General features: G+C 34.1%; 1 protein-coding gene across 2 annotated transcripts in view; it reads left to right on the top strand.

The window, feature by feature from the left end:
- ADAMTS19 (ADAM metallopeptidase with thrombospondin type 1 motif 19) overlaps positions 1-13,617 on the top strand; it is a 166,597-nt gene that overhangs the window by 100,235 nt on the left and 52,745 nt on the right. For both annotated transcript variants that reach the window (XM_033085815.2, XM_033085814.1), the window contains 6 exons: positions 335-436; positions 3,266-3,396; positions 4,859-5,028; positions 8,019-8,146; positions 8,745-8,865; positions 10,716-10,796. In XM_033085815.2, the coding sequence (XP_032941706.1) occupies positions 335-436; positions 3,266-3,396; positions 4,859-5,028; positions 8,019-8,146; positions 8,745-8,865; positions 10,716-10,796 (733 nt within the window). The remainder of the gene's footprint in view (positions 1-334; positions 437-3,265; positions 3,397-4,858; positions 5,029-8,018; positions 8,147-8,744; positions 8,866-10,715; positions 10,797-13,617) is intronic.

Genomic DNA, 13,617 nt, shown 5'->3' with positions numbered 1-13,617 from the left:
TCATCTCCCTTCTCTCTTTCCAGCAAAAATATTTCATTTCTCAGGTGTCTTCTTTGTGGAGATCAAGTTCGATGGCTTTTGGATTTTTTTTTCTGAGTAATAAATGAATTATAGAGGAAATATGCCTCATTGAAGAGCATGACAAACAAGAGGGTTCTGGGAGTCCTACAGAAGCACGATTAATCTAAGCAGACTCTACCCACTTGGGTTTTTTTGCATGTTGAAGTGTATTTCAGTGCCATCAAACTAGTAAATGTTGACAACATTAGTGGACTGCATGCAGAAAGTAATTTTGCATGATACATTTTGTGCTTACTCTTTATTTGGTTTTCAGCATGTCATTTGCACTGGGTTGTGGTGTAAGGTGGAAAGTGAGAAGGAATGCAAAACTAAACTGGATCCACCAATGGATGGAACAGACTGTGACACTGGAAAGGTATGCCTCTAGTGGAAAAGCAATATCAATTATACTAAAAATCCAACATTTAAGGAAACAAACAGAATACATCTTTGTGCTTCTTTAGAGTTCCTACTTCCTCAATTATCATAAAAATAAATTACAGTTGAATGTATTATACATGATATATTTTATAATTTAGATACAAAAAGAACATTTCCCTAAAACCAGTGAATTTTTAAAAGGTCAGCCAAAAACACAGATGTTTTAATATTCACACTGTTTTATTTCAATTCTTTCTCATTTTGTATCATATTTATTAATAGAATGCAATTTTTCCTCTTAAAACTGTAAATAGAAACTTAAGCTTTCAAAGATACAGGGTTCTCAGCTATGATTTAAGATTTTAGAAATAGTCTCTAGGAATCTCAAGGAATTGATACAGATTATTGTTAAAATCTTTCAGGATAAATTTTGTCAAGGAATATTTGTAGTGTTACTGAATGTAAAAGAGTGACAAATCCCGTTATAGGCATGCCATCACAGACAATTTAAATGATCACCCAATTAAGTTAAAATTACATAAATTGTCCTTCAAGAGCCTTCCAGTTAAAATTGTTCGTAATCTTTGTATATATATATATATAGATATAGATATAGATATAGATATATAGATACAGATGTATAGATATATAGATATATAGATATATAGATATATGTGTATATTTATATATATATATCTGTAAATGAATATAAATAACCTCAAACAGAAAACAGAGAAAAAGCATATATATGTCTTGAGATTTTCAAGATATTGTGCTGACAGCCATTTCCCACAGGAGTGATTTACTTTTTGAATCACATTAATTCACAAGAACTCTCATTATTCTCCTAAAATCAAATCAATCAATTAGTACAAAATGTTCAGATAATATGATTTTATGTGCTAAATGAAAACCAGGTTGTATTTCTGTTCATATCTCTAAAATAATGACAATTGTTTCAGTATTTTTATTCTGATAAAGTTTGTAATTGATATTGTCTGAAGTCAATATCTGGAAAGTAAGGGACATTATAACACTTGATATCACATTTTTTATATAGTCGCTGGCCTGCCCATGCTATGGAATAAGAAAGAAGAACCTCTTATGGTGATTACCCAGGATTGTAATTAAAACGGCTCATTGAGCCAGGCTATAGAGATAACTTATTTCTGTATAGCAGTAAGAAAGTAAGCAGATATCACCAAAACATTGCAGGGGATAAGAAAGAATTAGTATTCTTGTTTGCTTTATTATCTGTCCGAGATAAAGTTTAGGTTACACAAACCACTTGCTTTGGGGTTTTTTATTGGTATTTTGGAGATGAAGTATTGTCTTCTGCTCCTCTTAGGATCTTATGAAGGGATGGAAATGTAATTTGCATAGCTTATGCTACTTGACTGGGGTTTGAGTCAAGGATTTATAAAAATCCCTTAGACTGTGCAGAGGGCAGATGCTATCTCGATCGAAAAGTCTGTATTTTGTCTGAAGCAATAACTTTAAATGTGTATGAGCATTACTGGTTTGAAATGCCCAAGAGCATTACAAAATTTATAGTTTCTGGTTGTAAATCTAATATGAAGATGGAACCACCCTACATGAAGACTTTTTAAAAGTGGAATAATTATGCCTTCATAGTGATGTGATGATTTAAGAGAGAAAATTAAGATCAAGTGATCAGTAAAGACCAGTTTCAAACTGTAGGTGAAAAGGTTACCAGATAAAGGTTTAGCACGGACACTAAAAGTTACAGGAGTGTGTTCTAAAGGAAACAGAAGTCTTTATCAACTATATTAGTGACACCTTTTCTTTTGCTGTAAATACAAGACTTGTTTGTGAAGTCTGTTATTCATTGATAAAAGTGAATCACCAACACTTCAGAATGTAAAAGGGAATTAGTTAAATTATTGATGTTAATGGCATTACGTTATCATTTTCTGTTTTGTAATTGCTGAATCGTTGCATCATGAAATTGTTCAGGCTGGAAAACACCTCTACTTCCTAATATATTTGACAGATACTAAATTGGTATAATTTGATAAAGCACTAATTTCTGCAGAATTTGTGATGATTTGTACAAGACACGGACATAGGTTACAGAGCATAACAATAGCAATTGGATTTTTTTTCGGTGAGAAATTGCACTTCTCCTGGGAAATGATATATGCATGCAAGATCATTGAATTTATTATTACTGTTTTAATAAAAGCCAGAAATTTTCTGGACTTTCTCACCACCAGCTTTTTGAAGCTTCCATTTTATCTTTGAATACAAGTGGTTGAATAAAATCTCATTTTCTCTATTACTTGTAATATATCTTTCTATTGAAATTGTTGCTGGATAATGAGGGACAATGAAGTTCCTGCTGGTGGGAACTGTCATGCTGAAACAAGCAAGTCCTGAGAACAGCCCTGGACACTGTGCGGTTTTCATCTGCATAATTCAGATGGACAATGATCCCTGCAAAAGGTTTGGGCTGGATCCTAAAATGATTTCTTAGACAGTGCCCAATCTAAAATGGAGGCACAGCATAGTATGGATACCATTTCTAAGAGATATCCTTCACTGGAAATGAACTTACTTTTGAGGTTATGGACAGCCTTAAGCATGCTCCTTGACCACTGAAACAGAGAAAGGTCTCTGGCTGTTGCATTTACTGGGACAGATAAAAAAGCTTTGGAGAGCGCTAGCCAAAAACATATATGGCTGATATGAACACTGTGTATTGAACCAAGCATTTAGGTTTTGCTTCCTGTGTGCTCCTGGAGCAGTGAATTGTTTTGCATATGGCTTGATTTATTTATCTAAGAGCTGAATTTTCACCTAGTGGTGTAAGGCTGGAGATTGTATCAATCGGACCTCTTTTGCGGAGCATGTGGAGGGGGAGTGGAGCGCGTGGAGCACTTGCAGCCGTACTTGCAACACTGGAATCAGCAGTCGACAGCGCAAATGTCCTGGGTAAAAACCACTTAAGGTTTCCATTGCTGTTCACCAGAATTTCTGCACAAAGTGTGCATCAGTGCAGGAGCCTGTGAAGTTACAGTTGGCCTTTAGCTAAGCAATTAATTCTTTATGATTACTGAAAAACACTTAGAATAATAGGTGTTTCAGGTCTTTTACTGCATGGCAACACTATTTTTCATCTTTCCTGCTTCTGTCAAGACCCTAGATAATATTAATAGAAGAATAAAACTCCCTTCTTAAGCTTCACCTGAAGAAGCAACAGAAATTTAAATTCACAGTTTCTGACTTGAAGATTGTCACTGTGTAATTCTAGTCTTTAAATTTTTTCAGCTAGAGAAGATTGATTTGTGCGTCTCATCTGGAGAACCAAGGAATTGAAAGTTTTAAAAAGAGATCTTTCTACCAGTTTCTCTAGATAGACTATCTGGAAACAGAATTTAGATTGCCTATCTTGTGAAAATGAAAACCTTCTGCCTTTGGGAATAAGGGAATTTTTACTTTTGACTTGAATGAAATTTGTTTTACTATCTCCCAGTGACCAACTAAAAGGTGTTTTCCTTTTAATTGCTCAGTACCTGTTTGATTTTTGTGGGTCATTTATACACCAAGCGAAAAAGAAAAGGAAAGAAAGTATAGGCATAGGGAATGAGTAATGAAGACAAGTACAGAGAGAACTACACCAGAGTGGATAAGAGTCAAGTCAGTGTTTTTAAAAAAATAAAATGCAAAGGGGGAATATTAAGTATTATGGAGTCGATTTTGGGGTAAAATAGACAGAGGGTTTAAAAAAGATAAATTTTCATAAAGAATTTTGAAGAAAAGTTGGATATGACTCTACAAAAGCATAGGCGTTTAACAGAAATTTTGATACGAAGAATTCTTTCATAGTTCATGCCATCTAAACACCACTTTCAGCTGTATACCTTAAAGCTATTTCTAGAATTTTTGTCTGCCTTAATTAGTTTCTGCACTTCTGTCTTCTTTTGCATTTGTTCATTAGGACCTGCAAGCACAGCTGGGTGACCAAAAAGAAACAAAGCATTTATCTGAACCCTGTAACACCATGTTCAGAGAAAAAGGACAGGTAGCAAATCTGCAGGTGTTGTTGCCTTTCAATAGCTCCTTTGGCTTCCAGACAGAGAAAAGTAATCTAGCTACGTCAAAACTGTACCTGAGGTTCTCCTGACTGAACTCCTACTGGTCCTAGCGCTTTCCTGGGCTAAGTGAAAATTATGGCTTAGCACCCATCACTCATTGCATGTAATGTAACCAGTACAAAGAGAAGGCAAACATGTTTTATTCTGTGCCTTCAGTTTTTCATGGCTGATTTCAAAATGCTAAATGTCAACAAAAAAGCCTGTTATTTTTAATTTGTGTCTAGTGTGAGTAAACTATGCTGTAAGTTTGACAAAATATTGCCAACAGTAAAGGGTTGTATTTATGCCATCTTTTCTAGTTCAGGCCTTGAAGGAGAGTGTCATGGGCCCACAACGCAGTATAGAGTATGTGAAAATCCTTCTTGTCCTGCTGGTGTGCCTGCCTTTAGGGACTGGCAGTGCCAAGCTTTCAGTGTCAGATCTTCATATCAGAAGCATGTGCACCAGTGGCAAGCTGTCATTGATGATGGTGAGTATGAACCATGTCCCTTGTTCTTATAATCTGCCTATATGGCTTGTAGCTTGTTGATATTGTTGTTAGTCAAGAAATATATAAAACTAAAGCAAACAAACAATCCTCAGGCCCAGTATTTTTGGTAATTTATTTTAATTTCATAGACAAGATCTAGTGGTACTTTTGTATGCTCTAGAATATTTTGGTTTTTGTTCCTATTGAATTTGTCATTCCATATAGGTAATAACTACATTTGAATGAAAAATCCAGTCAGCTTTTTCATTTTTAATCAGAATTATAGCATGAAGTGACTCAGAAATACAGTTTTCAAGAGTAATGCTCCATCATTAAACATGCATATATCAGGGGGTTTTTTTACCTACAAAGCAAAGAAAACAATGCAAATGTTATGAGCCTTTGGTTTTGAGGAAGGAGAGAACTTCTAGCTTAATATTGTGAGTATTTCACGTATCAGTGTTTGATTTGGCAGCAGTGTGTAGGTAGTATATACTGTAAACTTTGGTAAGGTTTCTGTAAATCCTAATACCTATTGCATGTAAAGTCCTGGCAAACTTTGTGCATACTTCCATGCAATGAACTTGCTTGCATACCATGTCATTAGGAAACCGCTCAAGTGGGAGTATAGTAAGGTCAGACTTACATTATCTACAGCAGTAATGTTGGTATAAAACATCAGGAAAACAAATTCCTTCCTAGAAAAGTGAACAGTAATTTCCACCCCACTGAATTTTCTGTGAATTTTTGTGATTTAACTTATTTATATTAAAAACAAATGGAAAAAAAAGCACAACAAAAACACACCAGCTATGAAAACAGTTGACTTGAGAACGTCACAAAATCACAGCAAACCATAATAAATAAAACCCTAGAAAGACACAGGAGTACTGTGAGTGTGCGTTACCAAATCTTAAGGAGTTCATTACTGCAAATTGTTTTTTTTGTTGAAACAATTTATCAGAAAACATTAGAAAACATACAAGACTGTTTTTCTATCAATATATTATAATATATGCCTAACTCAAGAAGATGGTTTTTATTTCTTCTAAGCCTTTTCTCAAGGTGTCAAAGGGAAAATCTTGTGGTATTATTTCCATCAGGCTTGTATGTTAGCTCATTTCATTGTAAAAAGAACACTCTCCAACTATTACATAGGTGCTTATCAAGTAAATTAGTTTTGTTTTGCTTTACTAAATTTTGTTTTAGCACAGGAACACATGGTTTAAGTCTGGCTTGGAATCATATGATTTCATTCAGATGAAAAAAACTTGACACTCTCCTGTGTCATGTTAAGGAGTACAGATGGTTGCTTTCATCTAACTTAGTTCTGAGTGATCCTGTTATCTTGAGGCGTCCCTCAGGAGAAACAAAGTGGACCGGCCAGAAAGTGCCGGTATCCCAGTATATGTTATTCTCAAATCCTTAATTTTTTGCTCTCCTAGTGGACACTAACTGTGCCCCATGTCCAAGATAGTTGCTGTATGGGATCTCCGGTAGTCTGTTGAAGTTGTCTGGTGTTGTTTGCTGTCTCTTTGAGTTCAGTGTCTTTAAAATAGTGTTTAGGTCATCAATTGTGTATTCTTTTAAAAAATGCTTAAAACCCCCAGGGGAATTTTGAGGTTACTATTTAAGTAGTATAACTGGAATGCAGAGGGCACAAACTCAGGCAGCTTTTTAGCTGGAGATGGCTCATGTCTGACTAGCTTCACATGTTGGTAGAAGAGATCACATCTGGTCCTCTAGTGATACCCTGAGGCTCTGTCAATTTTAGTAATTTAAATGTACCCAGACCACTCTCTGTTGTGTAAGTCAGCTGGCACAAAACTCCTCTGTCTGTACTTTTCTACTCTTTTGCATGCTAAAACTACTTCTTTGAAAACAGTCCTTTGCAGATGGCAATTTCCAGTCTAGACTGAACTGGTGCTAGTTAGCACATGCAAAAAACTGTGGCATAGACTGTTTTACAGTTCAACTGTATAGACAGTAGAATTCTGGTGCCCCTGAATGTTTCCTGGAACTGTTTAATTTACTAATAAAAATGCACTCCAGGAATCTAGAAGTCAGTATGAAGTCAGAGTGGCATAGACTGTGTCCAAATGAAATCAGTTTCAGGTTCAGGATTGACTTTTATCCTTTTAAAAATCTGCAACAGATTTAGGAAGAAGTTCTGAGTCAGTATGTTTGTGAACAAAGATATGAAAAAATCCTGTCATTTTGTACTCAGTTGACCACGGAGAAGAGACTTCATTTCTTTTATTCACTCTTATTTTCACAGTGGTGAAACAAGCTTCATTGTTTGTAAATGTGGCCACTGGGAATACTTGGATACATAGGATATTACTACATTTTTATGCTCTTTCATAATTAGAAATTATTTACTGAATATTTTAGAAATTTAGTAGAAAATGTTTGAAATAAGTAAAAAATGTTAGGAATAATGTTTCCAGGGGTCTTGTGGTTTTTTGTTTTTGTTTTGCTTTTTTTTTGTGTTATTGGTTGGGTTTTTTAATGTGAGCTCTGTAAATTCATATATTTTTCTTCCCAGGGTATGTCAGTTGCTTAATCTTTTTTTCCTTGACTTGCAAAGTTATAAAGGCTGGAAAGTGTTAAGTTTCTTTTTTAACCAGTATTTATGATCTGCCAAAAATATAGGAGAATGAGACTATAGATTACAACCAAAATATTCTGACGGCTGTAATGTGTATATTCTTAATTGCAACAATGAGCATGACATGAGTACTATGTAGGCCAAGTTTATAGCAACAACGTGCTGTAAGAAGAAAAAGCCTCAAGATTTTCAAACAGCTAAGAAATAGATCAAATTTTTTTTTTGTTTTTCCTGTGTCTAAGGTAAGTTCTTATGCTAATGTGGATGCATGCCACACATAAGCAAGTATCAGTTTTAACAATAGTGTTGAGGATAATTCTGTATTTCTAAAGTTATCTTTTTCCAATAATGCATGTTTTTCCATCCATTGCTGCTACAGAAAAGCCATGTGCTTTGTTCTGTTCACCGGCTGGAAAGGATCAACCTGTCCTTCTGACAGAAAAGGTGATGGACGGGACTTCCTGTGGCCAGCATGGGCTAGATGTCTGTGCAGATGGTAGATGCCAGGTATGAATTGCTTGTTTTGAACTTGGATATACAGGCACACACCAAGCACACATATATGTTAAGATTTTAAAAGCTTTTTATTTTATATCAGGCTTTCATATATTAACTTCATTGCATTTGTCAAGCTACCCATGATATTAATTCATAGAAGTGTGTAAACAGTAACATGGAGATGCTTGAGTAAAATTAATTTGCTTTAAATTGATTTTTTTTTAGCAAAACACAATTTATATTGACATATTTTAGACCTGTTTATGCCCTATTCAGAATAAGTCCTTAGGTTGATATTAATGGCACTTTACCATTGTGGGCGTAGCCAAGAACCATCCATATTTTGAGTAGAAAGCAGGAGAGGCACAATGCATTCTCTTAGTTGGGAAGGCCTGTGGGGTGTGTGTTGCACAGTGGGTCTGACATGCCACAGGTCCCACCAGGAGATGGGAATGCAGTGTTTCTCTTGGAGAGCAGCTGGTAGAGTTAGCCAGCCACACAGGAAGAGGGAATGCAGCAATCTACATAAAGTCACAGGGAGTTCTCTATGGGACAGATCTCTGCCATGAGTCTGTGTCTCAATAGCTTTTATCTTCTTCTCCCACAGAAATTTGGCTGTGATGGTATATTAGGATCTCTGGCTCGTGAAGATCATTGTGGTGTATGCAATGGTAATGGAAAGTCATGCAAAGTTATTAAAGGTGATTTTAACCATACCAGAGGAGCAGGTAATGTCTGTTTGTTTATTTCAAATGTTAAGGAAACCAGTGGCTTTTTGATTACATGGAGTACTGGGAAATTTAAAAAGCTGTATTTCTTAAAATTATACAGATCATCAAAAGAACTTTGGATCTAGCTTTTAAAAGATGATAAGTATTTTAAAATTAATTGCAAAAATATTGTACATTATTTCAATTGCAAAATGAAGGAAATACTTTAGGATACACTCTATTTTATAGGAGAGACTGATTTTAAGGGATATGAGAAATTAGCTTTATGTTTTTAGAAAATAGAGCGTTGTGAATTCTTTTAGTACTTAGATTCATTTAGTATTCTTCAAAATAAATATCCAAATTATGATTTTTTTATCTAGAGTGATGTTACTAAATTAAGCCAGAAAAATCAAACCAAATGCATGAAGAAGGCTATTACCTCGTCATTACTCATTATTTTATACTAATAGTAGCGTATCATTAAGCCAATAGAATTTTCTAATACAAAATGAACATGAGATATACAAATGCTGCTCTGATCTGTCCTGTGAATGGGAGTAACTTACTGGCTCCAGTACAATAATGTTCACAGAGTAGAGAATTGAAATCCTAATAATGTGAATCTTGCACAGTGTATACAAATCTTTTCGTGAAACAGCATTTGACCAACTATCACCATTTGTTTGCCATTGTACTTCAGTTTCTTGAGTAGAAAATGTGCAGAATTTAGAGGTGGTAAGTAGATTACATCAAAAATACTGTAATTAGAAGCAGACAGCATATCTTTGAAAAATAAAGGACTTCTGTGGATTTTAGACTGAATTATAGTACTTTAGGAAAGAGGGGAAAGTTAGGCAGTCTTCAAATGTTTATGTCTGGCCCTCTCAAGTGGAATGTAAGGCAAAGCAAGGATTCCAAACCCCAGATGAGTCTGGAGGACTACAAGATATAAATAACAGCAAAGAAGGTTCCTGCTAATAAAATCACATTATGTCAGCTCTCTTCTATTGCTAATGTGAATATCCACACATTTTCAAGTTTCTTTGGGATGCTGTGTCAATCCTCAGTATTGTGATATGGGCATCTTAATACCTGTGTAAGTTATTTTCCTTCTCAGAAAGCTGTAAGCAATATTTAGAAAGCATTATTAACTCTTACAGACATGAAAGATGCTGCTTTAATTTTCACGTTTCAGAATGATTGAAAAAGTAGATAATCTAAAATATGTGTTTATTTGGCAATGACATTCCTGCCTGCACAGTGGTTTCCATTTGCATTGCCTTTTCAGTGCGTTTTACTTAAAGCAATTAGTTCAACATCCTCTCTTAGTCCACACTAACAAGAGACAATCTCAATTTGAAGTAAATAATTAATAAGTAGTTTTCAAACCCAAAGCCTGTCATAACTGGGTTTGAATATGTTGAATCAAAAAGTAAATGGAGCAAAAAATACATAAAACAAACTAAAAACTAAGCAGTGGAAGGATGCTTAGATTTTAGTGCCATACCATTCATCTTTACATGCTGAGTGAAGTTGGAATCCTTTTAGACTCATCTGGCGGTCATGATGACACTGAGCTACTTAGGCAGAAATTACTTCACCTGCTCCAGCCACAGTCTCCAAGCCTCACTAGTTCTTGATATGTTTTACTGTGCTGTTTTAATTATATAGTATTGTATATATATATTACATTCAATGCACAGAGCTTTTCTTCAATTTTGCAAGAATTTTCAAAAGACTGCTAAATAAATTTTAACTTGCTATATTTAAAAAGCAAAATAGGGAAAAGAGATGAGAAAACATACATGATGTACTACGCTTTTCTGTTTTTCTTTTTAACTTGGGGCATCTGGTCTCATGTTTAGGTTATGTGGAAGCTTTGGTGATACCTGCAGGAGCAAGGAGAATCAAAGTTGTGGAAGAAAAACCAGCTCACAGTTATTTAGGTAAATATTATATATGTTTTAGTGTTAATGTCCTATTTTTCTCAACACTGAAAAGTACCAGCTAAACATGCCTTTGTCATTGAACAAAGCTCTGAGTAGAAAAACAGATCTGTGAAGAACTTGTCTAAGGAACTGAACAAATCATTACAGAACCATTTTTCATATAGGTCTTCTTTTGGACTTTTGTCTCATCTTCTTTAGAGATTATTTCAAACTCTGTATTTAGATTATGTAAAAAAAGTCTGTGCATACTTTTACATTTTCAATTTTACATATGGAAAGCACATGAGAACTACTGAAAAGAATTTTATGCTCAAACATAAAATAATTTATGCTCAGACAACAAGAAGACACACTGGACAATATATAGCAGTTCACTAACAAAGTCAAACAGAAATTCTAAAATTAGACTGAAAAGCACAAAAGTATTTCTTTGCACTATTTTGAATTGTCTGAATCTTCTAATAGACAAACATAAATCACAGTGATTTTTTTCATTTAGTTTTTCAATTTAAGTGAAATTAGTTTTCACTGGTTAAACAAAAAATATTTCTCTTTTAATGAGATCTAAAGAAGTTGTTTAGGTGAGTATCTTTGTTACCATTTTTGTTACAGAGTTTAAGCGAATATATGAAATACCATAATTGGTATTATTTTGTGCAGTGCTTAATTTTAAATTGAGAGAGATATAATATGAGAAATAGGACAAGGAGATAAAAAATTCCTTGGTTTGGTCACTCTTCTTAGTTATGTTCTAAAGTAATATTTACATTTTGAGAAATATTTGAGTATTCTCAGTACTCATTGAGAGAATGTTGAAGATAGTGAATCTTAATTTTGACAGTTTGGGTTACCAGTGGGTGACTGCTGGTTTGCCTCAAGGCCTGCACCTCCCAGGGTGGTTTAGAGATCTGGAATATTTAATTTTTCCCAATGAAACAGACATGGATATGTAAGAGTGTTAAAACAATAACTGAAGTTTCTATTGACATATGTGTAAAATAGAAATACTATTAATTATTTATTTATACTATTATTTATTAGTATTTATATGCAAAAAATAAATAAATAAAATCTGGCATTGCATTTAGGGAAATTTATTCCTTCTTCATGAGCAGCAAACTGATTTAACCCTTACCCCACAAAAGGTAAAAAGAATGTAATGGTTTTTATGCCCATGAAATGGTGTCAGTCATGGTGCTCATTTGTGAAAGTTGCCAGTTAGCTCCTAGTTGCTTGTTACTTTAGTTTTGTTTTCATTAATTTTACTGGTTTATATCTGAATGAGAATCAGCCAGTATTTCTGTGCAATATCTTTTATTGAGCCCTACACCTTTTTTTTTTTTTTTGTAAGCCTTTGCGGGGACCCAGTAACAGGTCCATTGAAATATCTTGAATTAAAACCTGTGTTGTTGCACCATTTTTTCTTTTTTTTAACTAGGACAAGGTATTTAAACTTTCTTTATTTATAGGTTATTTTGAAAGCATCAGGACCTGAATTGCAAAGGAATAGTTTTTGAATAGGCGTAGCATAATGAAAGTTTTGGGGTAAGGACTTAAGTCTTTATTCTTAGAAGCAAGTTTCTTCACAATACTGTAGTTAAAAAATATGAAAGGTAAAACAGATTAAATTCTTTCATGTTTCTTATAGTTCTTTATGCTAATTTATGTGGTACCATACTTGGTTCTGTACTTGAAATTAGTCAATACAGACCAACACTATTTCATTTTACTAATTGTCATAAGTACGTTTTAGGACAAGGTTTGGAGATAACATAGCTCACTATACAACTAATAATTCTGTAATTGGAGATGAGGGGTAAACAACTCATGTTTATGTATGTTTATTACAGCATATACTAGAAGCTGTTGCTTAGAAGACAGTTTTAATTGAAGGAGGATTTGATCATTGTTGTAGAGCACAGGTCAAACGCAGAAGGAATCAAAATACAGTGCCCTTCTCTGGATTTGCTTTATAGTCAGGAAACAGAATCATTATGATCTGGAAGCTGCAGTGATTTTGCTAAATTGATTAGTAGAAGTACAGCCCACACTAGCAGCATCATTGGATAATTGTGCTGTTGAACAGATGTCTTCTTTGTGTGAAGTCTTTCTTTCATAAGTACAATATTCAGGACTGGGAATTATATGTAGCATTGTAGTGGGTGGAGAGTTTTTATTTAAGTAAAGAACATTTCCTAAAGCATAAACTTAGTAGTTTTTGAAATAAAATATTACTATAGATATAACTTTGTTCTTTATTTTTAAAGACTGAATTAGCAGTGGTAACATTTTTGAGACTTGGTTAACTATCAGATACTTTTAAAAATATTATAAGAACAGTTATAAAAAGTTGTTTCAAGCGTTATCTAGATTCCTATGGTATAATACCTTTTCAGTTGCTAAATTTTCATTTATATTTGGCAAATGTTACAAGCTTTCAAAAAAAAAAATTAATATAGAATACCAAAAGGAAAATTAAAGTATTTCTGTCTTAGAAGCCCTAGGTTTGAAATTAGAGAGCTCATTCATGAGACACTTGAATAACAACATGACAGGATCAGGCTTTATAATGAATTAATGTGATGTGTTAGTGGAGTGTAACTATAGAAATTACTTACAGTCCTAACCCCAAAGTTATTTTATGCTGATCAGAAATGAGAGAAACTGTTCATTTTCAGCTGAACTGAGGAAGTGGGTTAGCTGTTTCATTATGTTCAGATATGTGATCAGGCTACCTCAGGGGAATAGACCGTCCGCATTTGCAGTGTAACACAGTATGACATTGTAATTGCCAATGCTCTTATAAGCATCCAGGCTA

The sequence above is a fragment of the Catharus ustulatus genome, chromosome Z (genome assembly GCF_009819885.2).
Source record: "Catharus ustulatus isolate bCatUst1 chromosome Z, bCatUst1.pri.v2, whole genome shotgun sequence".
Classification (NCBI taxonomy): domain Eukaryota; kingdom Metazoa; phylum Chordata; class Aves; order Passeriformes; family Turdidae; genus Catharus; species Catharus ustulatus.
The sequence above is the reverse complement of the archived record's forward strand: the minus strand, read 5'-3'. Positions and strand labels throughout refer to the sequence as shown.